This window comes from Ammospiza caudacuta, chromosome 4 (genome assembly GCF_027887145.1).
Source record: "Ammospiza caudacuta isolate bAmmCau1 chromosome 4, bAmmCau1.pri, whole genome shotgun sequence".
NCBI lineage: Eukaryota > Metazoa > Chordata > Aves > Passeriformes > Passerellidae > Ammospiza > Ammospiza caudacuta.
Genome location: NC_080596.1, coordinates 65359247 through 65375217, shown reverse-complemented (window position 1 = coordinate 65375217; position 15971 = coordinate 65359247). Strand labels below are relative to the sequence as shown.

The 15971-nt window shown below is 35.6% G+C and overlaps 1 protein-coding gene across 4 annotated transcripts in view; it reads right to left on the bottom strand.

The window, feature by feature from the left end:
* Nucleotides 1-15971, bottom strand: part of SLIT2 (slit guidance ligand 2) — a 257759-nt gene that overhangs the window by 68613 nt on the left and 173175 nt on the right. For all 4 annotated transcript variants that reach the window (XM_058804303.1, XM_058804305.1, XM_058804304.1 and 1 more), the window contains 4 exons: nucleotides 3318-3389; nucleotides 2621-2692; nucleotides 2029-2100; nucleotides 37-180 (listed from right to left, as the gene is read on the bottom strand). In XM_058804303.1, coding sequence (XP_058660286.1) covers nucleotides 37-180; nucleotides 2029-2100; nucleotides 2621-2692; nucleotides 3318-3389 — 360 coding nt within the window. The remainder of the gene's footprint in view (nucleotides 1-36; nucleotides 181-2028; nucleotides 2101-2620; nucleotides 2693-3317; nucleotides 3390-15971) is intronic.

The following is a 15971-nucleotide window of genomic DNA, read 5'->3' as shown; positions in this document are numbered from 1 at the left end:
CGTACTTGAGAAAACCATACACAAGAACATACGTACAAGGTCTGAATGGCACGTAGGGGTGAGAAGGTGCCTTTTGCAATGGTCTGAAGCTTGTTGTCATACAGAGAAAGAAGATTCAAGTTGTGCAGGTCTTGAAATGCATCAACTCGCAGACAATTGATCTTGTTGGCATTCAATAATCTGTTTAATGGAAGACAATTATAAAATTGAAAGAAACTGTTCTGTGTCGCAGCTTCAGCATTTTTCATAGACAATTCTTTGTGTACCTTTGCTACCAGAGCAAGAGATGTAGTAACAAATTATAATTGATAGTGACATAAAGAATTTCAGTGAATTGAAGTATCTTATTTAGGTTATGTGTATTCCTACATATTTGAACCTTGGAGTTGAAATGCTTGCATTTATTTACCTAAAATCACATTTCCTGTATGTGCTGGCAGAATGTCTGTGTGGTATTTGTGTACTGTGCAAAGAAACAAGCCTAAAAAATCAAGTATATTCAAGGAAAACCAGTTTCTTTGCCAAATAAATAAACAAACAAAAAAGGAACTGAACACTGTGTTCATTAGCTGGAAGAGATGTGCAGTGGCACTTTTAATTATATGTCACTAATCAGCATGCTGCCACATTAACAGAGTTGTAGTAAAAACTGGTGGCATGGAATATATCCAAATCTGTCTTGGATCCTTTCTCCTCTGCATCTTCCAAGGGAACCTTTTCTTCCCTGTACCTCCCAGACTTCTAGTGTTAAAACAAACAAGCCAATCTAAACCAAGTCCTTTTGAAGAGAACAAAAAGCCTTTCCATTATATGCATTTTTATAACCAAATACTTTTTACTTCTTTCCATTTGAGCCAGAAATGGAATGAAATGGTGGACTTGAAACGTAATGCTCTGATAAAAAGTTTTGCCACACAAGTAGAAATTTACTTAGACCTAAATGTACTACCTATATAATGCACATTAACATAGAGTCTTTTTATTAATAGAGACTTGAGAGTTAGGAAAGGTCTTAAATCTTTATTTTTTTACCAAATCTGAAATATATTTTATAACTAAAGCATCTTTAAAGGAAAACAGGAAAGCATACCTGCCTACTACTGTACTATTTTTCTGACTAAAGTAAATCAAAATGCAAACCTCTAGGTGGTGCTAGAAGTCGCATTTTCTTTGTATATATTTTACTGTTTTGCCATCTTCAATTAGTTGACATTTTGCCAACCACTTCATGGTGAAGTCTGGACATTAGGTAATTCTAAACATGTGTTTAGAAGATGTTTTAAATTCTTTAAGAAGGCTCTAACTCAACAAGTCAGTTATTCTGGGACAAGTTCTTTCAAAAACACCACTGTTGTTTTATGGTCTATTTAACACATTTATTTTACACGATGCACCTACTTGCACAGCCTCTTCTACTAAATATTGACAATCTTTGATAAAACTACCACCATGACATTTTTTATTCCAGTATAAAATCTAAACAGCCACTGTTTGAAAGGTTACATGTGGAAATTTCCAAAGTGTTAAATGACGTAGCAGCTCAAGTTCACAGATTCAAAGAATTGCACAGGGTGTCAGTAAACATTAGAAGCCATCAAGGAAACTGTGGTGCAATACTGTTCTTTCATGGGTACAGCTAGAAATGCAATTGCATAGCATTTTCACTATATATTTTCTCTTTATAAAACACACAAATATTCCTTCCATGGTTCCCACACAATTACATACATCCCATTTGTCATTTACAGTATCATATCTTTATGAGTTTTATCCTTAGAAATTCCACATGGGAGAATAACTTCATTTTAATAATTTCAGGCTGAAACATTAACTGATATGATCACATTTCTGGATGAGTGGCAAGCTGGCCTACGAGAGTCCTGACTCTTTTGGTTTTAGCATAATTTGATTTTACTGTACTTTGATCTTATGTATGGGATTTCCTGCCAGTTCTTCTTCTGGCATAAATCTCTCATCATGTTTACCCTTTTGAATGATCTTAAAATAGAATAAGAAAAAAATACTCACAGCAGTTGCAGAGAAAAGAGTCCTTCAAATAGGCCCTTTGGAAGTTCTGTGATTTTATTGCCATAGAGGACCCTGTACCAGGAAATAAAGCAGACAAACCTACCATTATGAAAGGTAGGGAATTTGACTTCAAATATAGAGAAATTCCCATTTTCCTGAAAGGAATTGAATAACAACCACTTGATACTTGCAATATCCTTGTGGTCCTGTGAGGCAGCATGATCACACTTTCCCAAACGGTGTGTAACCCAAAGATCTCTGCAGGATCAGCACCTCACTGATTACAGCCTTACCAAGGGACCCTGCTAAGTGGATTTGCTGTTTGCAAAAACAACTAACTGGGGAATAAAATACATGATGGGTTGTGTTCAACTGTTTGCCATGAACATATTTATAAAAAAAAACCCACACATTATTAATGTCTAACTGTAAAAGAATATTAAATTACCACTATCATTCTGAAATGATTATTACAACTTTCAGAATGGATTGAATTTATAGCAACATTTTGCACTGAGCCAAAAGGCCAGAATAATTTCACTACAAGAATATGAGAAATTTGCTTCTGTTTACAGGTCAAACAGGTACCTACAGTGAATTGAGTGAACGTAAGCCCTGGAAAGCATCTGGAGCTGCTTCAGAGATCTGGTTATTGCTCAGGTCACTGAAACAAATAACATTTGATTCAATTAATTCAAGCTATTTTCAAAACAATGAAATTTAAGATAATATGTAATTAGAATTAAGTATGGATGGGAGAGAGAAATTGGAAATATTTACATGAGACACTGCCAAAGAATTTTAATATAAAACCACTGAAATTGCCAGTACACTGAAACAAAAAAAATGCACAGATAAAAATAGTTCAAAACTCTTGGAAAAAAAGGACAAAATGTTTACATTTCTTGATTGCTTAAGTACATTTTTAAAGAATTCTCTGCTTGCTACAACCCCAGAGCTATACAGCCTCTAAAATAATCTGAGGTAATCCTCACTCTTTTTTTTTAACTAGAATTTTCAGTACAGTAACACACTGCTTCTGTGCAAAAATACATTAAACAATTTCAAGATTTGGTAAAACCCCAATTATTATTAATATGACAAAGATAATATATGGTCTCAATCATTAGGCTGCGATATCAGTTTGCCTTCTAGCAGTCAAACTTTCTTAAGTGCTAACACATTAACTGCAGTTCCTTGTACCATCTTGATTTGTTTTTTTAATCTGGATATGTATATATATACACACACATACATATGTAAATAAATGTAAGTTAGTTGGTACATACATTCTTCTGAGCTTTTTATAGGGGGAGAAAGCTCCAGGAGGTATGACCTTGATTGAATTTTGTTCTAACCGTCTGCAAAAGAAGAGCAGCAACATAAATATACAACCCCCAAGCTAAGCAAGAATCTAAAGCCATAAGAAACTAGAAGGTATAGACTTCAACAAAAAAGACAACATCTTATTTCTCAATATAATTTTTATTTCTTTAATTATCAAAAAAAACCCAAATCAAAACAATCAAAAAACCACCGCACCAAACAGCCAGCCAAACCTTTAAACCTGTACAGAATAATATTGTAAATTTAAATAAAATTTTGATGTCATATTTAAAAGAAAACTTATTTTCAGAACATGTAAGATTTTTTTAAAATTTAAGTCAGAATTGTCATCAAAACTTTCAATCTTGAATTAGTCTTAATTAATCCTAATGTGTTATTCATATATAGCAATTTGCATAGTAATTTTTATTCAGAAATACCTAAAGATTTCTATTAAATAATTGAAATATGCAAATCATGGGAATGGGGAGAGGAATGTTCCTACAGACCAAATAATATATGTTGCTACCTGCAATAAGGCAACTGCCATATTTTTAAAGAAACACACAATTTTTTTAGATACAGTACTCAAAATATTTTCTTTAACATATAATACTAGATTTGCCCAGCCACACTTCTAACTTCTTTAAATAAGTATTTTAATTTCAGCTTGTAGCTAATGTTACTGACCATGCTTGTTTTGTATGTATAGTGACTGTAATTGAAAATTCCCATGCTATAAAGTGTGAATTTACTGATGGAAACAAAAAACTCATATATTTAGAGTAAGTTTTTCCAAGAAAATATTCTGACAGAAATTGTTTCTTTTTGTAAAGTTTCTCAAGAGATCATGATATAGTTGAATTGAAGCTTTTTTTCCTGCCTTCATGAATCTCTTTCAGATAGAGATATTTATATATTTAATGCTTAAAATCTCTTTACTCTGATAATACTTTAACTTAGCAGAATTTGTTGTTGAATGGTTTATGATGAACTCAAGGAAAAAACCCAAAAGCTCCATGAATATCTTCTAGATGAAGAAAATCTCACTTCATCACAACTGTTTTGGTCCTTTTTAGGAAAACGTTGTCACCTTGCTGTAGACTTAGGTGTATTTTAAGCACTGGAGGGAATCCCATGGCACAAGATGGAAAACTTTTTCCACAAACACAATGCTCATTCATACTCTGCCTTGGCTGAGCCTTTTGGACCCATGAAACACATTTTGCATCAGCCTGGGAGTGCTGACAAGGATACAAAGGATCAAGGTCACTTCTCTCCTATACTCCTGGCTAGATGCAGAAGGCAAACACCTGAATAAGCAAAAACTTGCTGAAGTTAAGGCCAACACCAAGTTAGGCTACACCCAAGTATTTTCTGTCCTTACATTTAAATTTTAGTTTAGTCTTCACCAAAAATAAAGATTAGGCATGGTTATCAGCTAAGGTAGATTTTTCATTTGTGTGCTAAATCAGGGAGAGGAAACCCTCCAGATAACAAAACTTCCACATTTTAGTAACTGGAAGGAGTTGAGAAATGAAATTAACCCGGCCATGAAGAGCATGGTTGCCATCCATCCATTCCTGTTACACACTCTGTTTGGCAGCAACCACCTGCCTGACCACCAGGGACAGCCTAACCTGACACTGATCTGATGTGGAGCCCCAAAAAGAGTCAAAAGATGTGTCTGGCACAGGGAAACACATAAGGCAATGCAGAGGACTGGAAAGGAGAAGGGTGGTGAAAAGGACAGGGAAAGATTAGGCCATATTACAGAGGAGGTCTTGGATTGCCAGGGAGGGAAAAATGCTTCTGGGTATATGGGAAAGAGATATTGCAGTAGCAAGGCTCCCACATGAGGCGATCACAAGCCTCATTTATTAAAGCTGTTTATTAGTCCAAAATGTAGAGAATCATAACCTAGTGCTGGAGGGCTCCAGTCTACATCCCCATATCTTTAAACATATAATGATCTTAACTAGGTAGGATAAGGCATGTAGCTTGAGGTCTAGCATTAAATAAATTAGGACACAATGTATTTTCCAGTTTATTCACTTACTTTAAAATACATATTAATTCTATAAACTGAAGTACTTTACAGGATCCAATGTAGGTCATTTTTCATGAGAAGGTGAAATAGCAGATTTCATTTACTACTGTCCAATCTGGCTACAAATTACATGGGCTAAAAACTGAAGAAGTCTTGCTACAGCATATTTCTGAGAGCTAACTTCCCAGCAGTTCTAGCGCCAATTCACTGGTGGATATGAAAATGAACTGTATATCAACTTTACCTAACATTTCCTTTTAGTGTGACATTTACATTCTAGCAGACAGAATGTGCAGTGCTAGGATATATATTTACAAGCTCTTCTGGATGAAGGTTTTGTTTTATTAGGATCATCTAAGTATGTATTTTCTTAACTTAAGCCGAAGTGTAGGCACTGAAAGACATCACATTTTAGAAAATGAGATTAACATAAAACAGGAAGAATAAGATTACATAAATAAAGAAGAAAAATCTTATACCCCACTTTGTAAAGAAAGTAAATCGAATCCATATTTTCAAGCTTTGTTATCCTCTAATTTTCTGCTTTATCTTCACAGAATCAGCTGAATTTCACAGTGTAAATTTGTATCCACTATTCCAGAGAAAATCGAATTAGATATATTCCCGAGTCACAAAGTACAGATAGAATAATATCTAAAGGAAATTTGCATTCTACTGATAAAACCCACAGTAATTAAAAACTTCTTTATATTAATGCCCTATATTAAATGAAATATTTTTATTTCTGGGATAGGATGGGTTGTAGTTTTCGATTACTGAAAAAGTCAGCCATTAAGTGCTTGCAAATGACTTGGCCAGAATGGAATTTTATCACCAAAGAACTAAAAAAAAACTTGAATCAGTATTTTTCTATCAAATTTATATATATTAAATTTTGTCTCAACAACTCCTTTCAAAGTCATTCCAGAAGTCATTTTTTTCTTATGAATGAACATCTATGTATCATAAACAGTGCCTTGGTGGTTTCTTTTTCAAAAGTCACAGTCAATTGCAGTAGCATATTTAATAAGCTAAGATAATGGAGGAAGATGGTTAAGTACACTCTGCATCAAAGCTTGCATTGCCCCATGTAAAAAGAAGTACTCTGCCCACCATCACACAAATGCTAATTAATGCTTTTAATATGAAATCTCCATCTCCTTTTAGTGTTTCACTTCAAAGAAGTCCTGCATGGATACATAAGTGTTTTGCTGTCTTTTGCTGCTGCCAAACTAGTTGAAACCTCTTTTGAAGACTATTCCCTAATCACTCCTATCTAGGAAATGTACCGTGAACATTTCTCTTTGGAAATCTTTCCCCTCTGCTTATCACTGCAGACACTGTAATGTACAACCACTTACTACTCTGAGAAACAAAGGTGCTTCTGCAGTTGTGGCTTCCAACCTAATCAAATCAAATCAAAGCGGGTCCCCAGCCAGTAGACAGATTCTTCCCACACAGTCCCCAGAGAGCCCTGTGACATGTAAATCACTTGACACTTTCCAGGAGGATGCTGTTCTGTGCTATGAGCCTGCAGCACACCACTGCTGATTACTGCTTCTGCACTTCCAGAGACAGGCAACATGCTTATTTATACTGACACTTCTAAACTAGCCTCTTTTCCCACTATAAAAAGCCATTTCTGTGAACGACTGCTGCACCAGGAAAGAGGGCAGACTGAGAATGGAGAACAGGGTGTTTTCTACAGAATCATTTTTACTTTAAATCATCCAGATGGGGTATAAGATACTAAGCCCTCTCAGTAGAGAATGGTAAAAAAGTATACATAGAGATGTGCTGCACCTAAATGTATGTAAAGGGATCAGAGATGTACAAAAAGCATTGCATAATACTAAAATATAATTTAAAAAAATCCTGCTTAAGAAAATGTGCATTTGAATATGGAGGAGCAAATTAGACATAGATTTTGTAATTAAACAATCAGAACATAACATCTTGATTAAGTAAATTTGGATGACAGAATAGTGGCTTTAGCAGTTAATTAATCTATACTTTTAATTCCAATATCTCCTAATTTACAAGAAGTTTTTCAAGAAAGTTGTCAAGAAATCCCAAAAGAATTTTACTACAGAGAGAAAGTATAAGCTGTGAAATGAGTCTGATGTATTGCACAGATGCTGATTATACATGGTAATAAAATTGACAGCTCTTCTTTGCATGTTCCCCATCTGCTTTTAAAGTAAATGGCAAAAACAGCTGTCAAAAAACCAAAAAATAGATTTCAGTGATGGGATTAAGTACAGCTCCTGAATCTGAAGAACAGCAATACACAGCCAACACATCTCTCATCACATGCAACATCTGCCAGATTTTGGGTTTTCTTTGTTTGTTTTTAAAAGTAATGATTTCCCTTGCTAGAGGAATCCTTGAGGCTATTAAACAAAGTACCTTTTTTGTCTCTCCATAACTGCACCTCTAGAGTGCTTAAATCCACTAAATGTCACTTCTAGACTTAGCAGCAGAAGAATTCTGTTGAAATCTGTGATATCATCCACATCTAAGAAAACAAAAGATGTATTTCAAATGACTACATTACTTCTTTTCCTTACTTTCAGGCTCTAAGTCTGTGTATTAATAAATCTGTTTGACAGTTTCCTAAATATTTGTATATAAAGAATCACTGTCAATGTTGCCCTAAAGCTTGCCAAACTGTTAACATCCAGTCTAATTGTTCTATCAAATATTTCCTCAGGGGATTGATTTTAAATGACAGATGACTCCTTAGTCTGCATTGCATCAAGAAAGTAACAAGAATTGCAATTCCAAAGCTATTAAACAATTCATCTCATTTACTCAAAAGGAAGTCTCAAACCTGCATTTCATTACAGAGGGGGCCATCTCATGCTCTGAACTCCAGAGCATCACTAATGATGATGGGCTTGACATTCCTCCACTGTTACAGGTTCAGCTTGTAGCAAAATACACCACTTGTTAAATAATTATTTGCTTAGTACTTTGGCTTCTGTCTGTGTGGCTCCAGTGCAATTAGCCTGAGTCACCCAGAGCCAAGTTAGTCTCTCTAATTAGCCCATTTTGTATAAGAGTTCTTATCTTATACTACCAAACCTAGTCAAGCTGTACAGATAAGTGTTTTAAATTCACAATAACATAGATACAATGCTGCTACACTCTTGGCTCATCACAAGCAGGGACCTGTCTACCTGTTCTAGAAGAGCAGAAACAGTACCTTGAAAATCCCCACTGTGTGAGACCAACAGGGTGACAGCAGCCCTCACTACCTGCTAAATGATACTACTAATTTGCCACAAAACTTAGAAAGGGTTTTAACTGAGATTATGTGGTTGCTTACTTACTATGTATTTAAAAATGTAACTGGTAAAGAACTATTTGAATGATGAGAAAACACAAAATACTGAAAAGTCAGTATCCGTAGTTTCTTTTCAAATTACTTCACCCACATAATTACTGAGGAAAAGTAATCAGAAGTGAAGAGCCATATGTGAAAATAAAACCTAAGGTTAACAACACCTTTGGAGTGTGGCACAGCTGTCAGAGATCTACAGGGGTTTCTCTGGAAAAGTGACATGGGTCTTCTCCAGCTTCCCTTCATGCTGTATAAAATATTAATTTATTCCATGCTTGAGTTATTCCTTTCCCTTGGCAGCATCAGAGAGGTCTGTCAAGGTGCTTCTTCTACTTAACACCCACGAAAAAATTGCATAAAACCCTGAGAGGGGGAATGGTGCTCAGCCTGGCCAGTACCTGCTGCTAGGACTGGAGAACAGCACTGCTTTCATATGCTTCTGTCTGGTTGCTGTGTTCTGTGTCTCTATGTTCTCTTGACTCCTGAAATTATCCTGTTGTCTGAATTTAATTAGTTTTCAAGATAGGACACAAGGGTATGAGGAAAGCCAAAGATGTGAACAATGGCAGCAGAGAACACAGGCTAATAAGGAACAGATTAGATGCTATACACACAAAACCATCTGACAAATCAAATTAAAAAGCTGGGTTTTTTTGTTTTCCAAAAAGCATAAAGCCACATGATTTACAGTAATTTTCAGATTAGGAAGATATTTGAGTAAGAGCATGACAAATCATTTCTCTTGTGTGTGCTAAGCAGACAGGATTAGCTATCAAATAGCAAAATCATCTATTTTTGAAGCAGTAAAATGGAATGGTTTAGGTTTTGCCCAAGAAATATTAAGGTGGAATACCAAAGATAAGTTACAGGTAATTCAGTGAAATCTGCATTGGTAAATTAAATATATTAAGGTGAAGAAATAAATACCTCAACAGATTTCTTTAGCACATTTTAATATGCTCCACATTTATTCAATACATTGCATTATGGATAATGTATTTTTCATTATTTATATGTAATTATTCTGTGTTTATATGCATACATCATATAAAAGATGATTACATTTTATCAAATTTCTAAATTTTTGATTAAGCACACAAACCAGTTGTTTCCTATTGCATTGGGCATAAACACTTCTTTACCTAAGAAATAATGACCCTCCCAAGACCATAGAAAAGCACAGCAAGAGAACTGCATCATTGACACAGAGATAAAGAGCCTAGACAGAGGTCAGGGAGTAGCAAATCATAAAACCTTTCTAGTTTTTTTTATATTTTATAAATTATAATATAGTATTATGTTTATTTTCATGTAAAGATTTTCAATGTTTATGGCCTTATTTGCAATATTTAGCCAACTAAGCAGAGTAAGGGGCTTTTTTAAAATACAGTCACAGTGCATATTGATACTAAAATTTTATTTTCATGTCAGCTATTTTGCAGCAGATATTTCCATTTCATTAGGAACATTTTTGATCCTCCTCCATACGTAAAGCCTCCTCTCAGGAATTCTCATGAATAAGCATGTAAGCAGTACATTATAACTAATAATATTGCATCTGAACATTATGTACTATTATTATTTGATATAAGCTTTTGGACCTAAAAATGCATTAAATTTTAGTCAAAACAGAAGGATAAAGCCCTAGATTTCACTGAAAATTCACTATGCTTTGATAGTCCACTGGTGTAAATCTGATTATCTGGTCCAATACATAGCCAGGACTGATCTTGAAAACACTGGTCTTAGCAACCTTTGGCTAGAGAAGAAGATAAGAAGGTTTGAGGAAAAGGACACATGAAGTACAGTTAAAGAGAAACATATGTAAGAAAAGTTAATTTTCATATCAGGACAACTATATACAGTTGCTCAAAAGTTTGGAGTGTTAGAATAAGAGCTGAGAAAGTATTAGCCAGACCACATGAATTTATTAAGGGGTATTTAGTTACTTATGTATCTTTCAACACACTTTATTTTAATCCAGCACTTTCTGAAAATTGAAAACCTGACAGATTTCTGGCTTCCTACTGACCAAAGTATGCACCACTATTCATAAGCAAATGAATGCTTTAGCAATTACTTTAACTTTTCATCCATAAGTAGACATCATCTTTTCACTTGACACATGCAGGTGAAGAGCCATGTGTGAAAATAAAATCTAAGATAAACAATATCTTTGGTGTGTGGCACAGCTGTCTGCATTTGTTATGAGAACAATTAAGAAAATGTCTCAATAAAACAGAAAAGTTGAAAAAAGAGCCATAAGAATAATTATCATCAGAAGGCTACTATATATTTTCTCAAAAACAGAAGACACAGTTATAGAGAACTCTTGCAAACTACTAAAAAGCAATATATTGTAAAGACCAGTGACTATATTAAAATATGCATATATACAAATAACATGGAAAAACCTTTCCTTGCTGGATGTGCAAGGTTCTGGAGAACAGCACTGCTTTCATATGTGCAAGATTCTGGCTAATGGCTTAACTGTTTAAGAGGTAAATCACATGTATGAACTGACATTTTAAGTCCTAAGAAGATGAATGTTTTGATTTAAAAACACAAACCTAACTCAGAAAACCAATAATCAATTTAATGCCTTGTAACTTATTGAATCCTCTCCTCAGCATTCCTCATTTCTTTTCAAGCTGCAAAGATGCAGGGTTTGCTCGCATTTCTGTCCTGCTGCATAGACAGACAAATCATGCTTTGAGCTGTTAAAAACAGAGAAAGCTGCTTTATCATTGACTTTTCGGAGCTTTCCTGCTATGGGTTCTTTAAAATGTCTTCAATAAATGTGCCTAAACCATCTCCAGGTGACTTTTCTCTGTAGAGGGTCATCCTTACATCTTTGCATCATGTTATAAGAGTTTCTCTGTTCAATTGCTACTTATTTAATGTTGTACCTTGGACTTTTACCTAAGGATTAATATTAAAAGACAACAGAAATGGTGAAACTGCACACATGCCAAGAGTCACTGGGAAGGACACAGACACAGAGGTCCCAGTACTCAAATAAAACTCCTCATGTATGCAAAGCACTTCCCCAGTGTCTGCAGTGTGATCAGATCACTTTATCTTGGTTAAGTCCATCTGTCAAAATCAGTTCTGCCAGATTTCATTTCCTTTCCCCTCTTTTCCCCTTCTTTTTCTTCTTTCTCTCATTTCACTTCCTTTTTTCTCCCTTCTCCTTTAATATAGTCTGAGTGTTACAGTGAGAAGCGATCTCAGGAGCTTTTAATCCTACTTAATTTCAAACACAGCTCACAAAGATGTAGTTGAGCGCTTGGCATAACACACAATCATTAACCAACACTTAGGAAAACAAAGTATATAAGAAAGCATACAGGAAAAAATGAGATGGGAAGATGAAAACATGAAGAAAAACAGCCAGAAATCGGGATGGTAAGATAAGACAAGACTGAGGGGAAAAATAAGGAAACTCATAGAAAATGTAAATAAAGTTATGAAACAACTATACAGTTTCTACTTTTGGTATCCAAACATTATAAAGCTCCATTCACATGAAACAAAACCTTTATCCTGAAGGCCTTAGCAATAAGAAGTCAGAGGCCTTTCAGTACATTGGATTGTGAAGGTGAACTGTTAAAATCCCTGACTTCTATATGTTTTGTTTGGTTTTTTTTTCATTTCACATATTATGTGGTTTAGGGTCTTTTCTGCCTGTTACAAACACTGGAATTATTTATAAAACTGCTCCTTATTTAACACTGCCATCCTCCAGTCATCTCTCCCTCCAACAATCCTCCCTCCTACACAGAACACCATGGTAGTGGCTGCTATCCTTCTGAAAAAGAAACAGAATTTAATTAAGCTCTTCCTTTGACTAATGGTTAAAAAAAAAAAAAACAGCAAAGGAATGATTAATTTAATTCTGCGCTCTTTTTTCTTAAATAGTCATCATTTGTACAAATTTATGGTCATCAGTATAGGTACTCCTTCCCCTGCTTTCCCCTCCGCCATCCCTTAGTAACACTTATTGCCATTCTATTTATTTTCACTTCTGCATAATATTACAGCAAGGAAAAAAAGTTTTATAACCACTTTGACAGGTTCAAGCCATGGAAGAGAAAAGAAAATCAGAAGAATATAAGAGCAGCATTTTTATGAAGATAGGTCTATCTTATTAATGGCTTTTTGGCCTCTTTTGAAACAAGGGCCTGTCACAGCACTCTGGGATAGGGTACCAGCACAATTAATAGAATTGCTGCTGGGTTGCTATTTGGTAGGGTTTCTCACAGTCTGTTTGAGCATATGGCAAAAAAAAGAGTCTCTATTCAAAGGGAACCAGAATTATTTCTGCTGATCATTCTCAAAGAATTTTCAGAAGGTGAATCCTTCTGAAATTAAACCAAGCCAAAAGAGACTAACAGTGATGAAAAACTAAAATGTGGAAGGAATGCCAGCATAGAGGCTGATAAATGCTATTGCCATTGGAAAGGCTATAATTTCTAGCACCAATTAAAGTAATAGTTTTGAACCCTAATGACATTTAATGCCTTTAATACATGAACTGCATGACAAAGGAGGAAAGCACTAGGTGTGTGAGGCCACTTAAGTTGGTTAAGTGTAACAGATTGAACATGCCAATGAAAGGGCATCTCCAAAAAATTTCTGTAAAAGGAGAGAGGTTCTAACAAAAAACTGAAACCAACTCAAATTGTGATGTTTGAGATGAATTAATGAATAATGTATCATGCTTTGCTTAAGTTGATGAAAAAAAGACTGAAGTAAGGCATACTGAATAACAAAAGTTGGAAGAGTATTCATATTATTTATGGGCACTATATTTTGCCTCACAATGTCACATTACAGATATTAAAATAACAAGTCTATGGGAAATTTCCTTAGGTTCTCAAAATGTCTCCCGCAGGTTACTCATGATATGAAATCTATTCATTTGAACCAGAGGCAAAGGTATATCTATGCACCCTTTTAATTTTTGTGCTTTCTGTATAATTCATAGAAATGAATAGGTGCTCTAAAACTGGAGGAGTTTTGGTGCTCAATCTTTTTTTTTTTTTTTTAAATACACATGGAATATGAACTATTTCTTTCTCAAATATGATCACATTGATTGGATAAATCCTAAAAAGAAAAGTTTAGGTATTCTTAATTGGCTGTATGTGAGTTTATTTAGATAATAAAGTGGGGATTAATTTTGGAGGAAAGGTGTAACTGGTACAGATACAATTGTAGGAAGACAATACAGATTAAGAACTACATTTACTGAGATGCTGAATACTTAATTTTGCTCCAAGCTTTATCAAACGGAAGGGGAAAATAGAGGACACCACAGGTTTTATTCTCCTTCCATTTTCACTGGCAGCTACTTGGAGATAAGCAGCCCTGTTTCTGAAGGCATCTTCCCAAGAGGCACCTGGCAGACAACGCAGTGCCTGCCGACTGCCTCCGTGCAGCGGGAATTGCTGCTTCCAGCCAGCTGCACCAACTGAGATGCCACACAGACACCACGACAAAACCGGCTCAGCAACACCCCGACAGCCACCAGCAAACCCAACTGCACTGGAATGAAACAGCATTTTGGCAACTGGCTCTGCCTCCCCCTGCTCCCACCATCACAGAACGCCTGCTCGTTCGTTCCTCAACCACTCTGGCTTCCAGTGCTGACTTTTCTTCTCAGTTTAGGTTTAGGCTATCACACCAAACTCAGAGACAGAGAGGCTCCAGTGCAGTGCAAGCACAGGCTCTCCTTGCCAGCTCTGCTGCAGAGGCAGGAGCCATCAGCCTGAGAAGACACTTCCTAATGTCCTAAAACAGCTTTCCAATACAGCAGAGCTATCAAGGCAATGTAAAGCACATCAGCATTAGACTAAACAGAAAGTCTTGTACTTTTCCATAGAGAGCTAACTCAGAGCTTCAACATGCAAAATTTTACTCAATGGAAACTGCTGATGTATAATACTTAAGGTATTCAATATTCCATTTAAAGCGTTCTTCTTTTAACACTCTATTTAGATACAAGTTAATTTATCAAACCCCTAGGGGGAAATAAAGCAAACAATTGTCAACATGGAATATACACCTAAAACCTGTGACTTCATTATGTTTATCAAAGGGTAGAGAATAATAACATTATTAGTACTGCTCGTAATATAGTAATACAGTACTGCTTGGTTTTATACAACATTGTTCCAAACAGACCTACAATGTAATGAATTCAAAGTATTCTTGTGCAGAAATAGACCAGACATTTTTTCCAAACAAAGTTAAGAAATCAGTGTTTTCTAGGGTACTCAGGTGTTGATTGAAGTAAAGGTTTCCACCGAGAGAAAGAAGAGCAGAAATGGACAGAGGACTTGGCAAAACGTCACAAAACCATGAGCTTGTGTTGAAGACAAACTTCAGAAGAACCTCATGAAGACAAAAAAAAGGAATTCTAGATCTTTTAAAAGTAAATATGGATTATATTCTTATTAAAAATAATCTGCTGTCCATATAAGAATAAATAAGTAAGAGGCAGAAACGAGAAGAAAAACAAAATCTCACAAAAATGAGTTGTCAGATTTTAAACACCTCTTTAAAGGAGGGTTGACAATAAAGTTTAATGTCAGCTTCACAGGAAAACATTATTTATACGAGATAGAGTAAAGAAAAGACAAAAGGATGGAAAGATATAAGCACCAGAGGTGTTTGTGTGCCATGAAGCTGGCTGAAGCACAATATGAAAGGCTGGTGGTACTCAGTGCTGGATTCTTCAAATGCAGTTCATAAACAGAGGACAAACATCGTCAGAGTAAGAGAATTTGAAAGTATTGTGGATCTTTCTAATCTCTATCAATAAAGAAGGAAATGTTCAGATGAAAATGCAGAAAAAAGTTGGCAAAAATGGAAAAGTACTGAAAAGATTGGACAATGTTTGATGCGGGCAAATTAGAAGTGTAAAGCTAATTCTCTTGCAGTGTGCACAGGAATCTGGTAGCATTATCAAGAAGTGTGAATAAATACTAATTTGGCTGTTGAAGCCTGTACATCCTTCAGAAAACAACAGGGAGCCAGCAAATTTCTGTCGCTGAGAACTGGGCAGCTCCGGCCGAAGCAGCGACTGAGGCAGCGCAGCCACGCGTGTGGGAGCTGGGAGCAAGGGGAACACAGAGCTCACTGCACCCTCTGCCTCTGCTCAGCACCTCCCGGGACTCCTCCTGCTGCTGTGACAGCTCGGGCTCATCTCTTCAA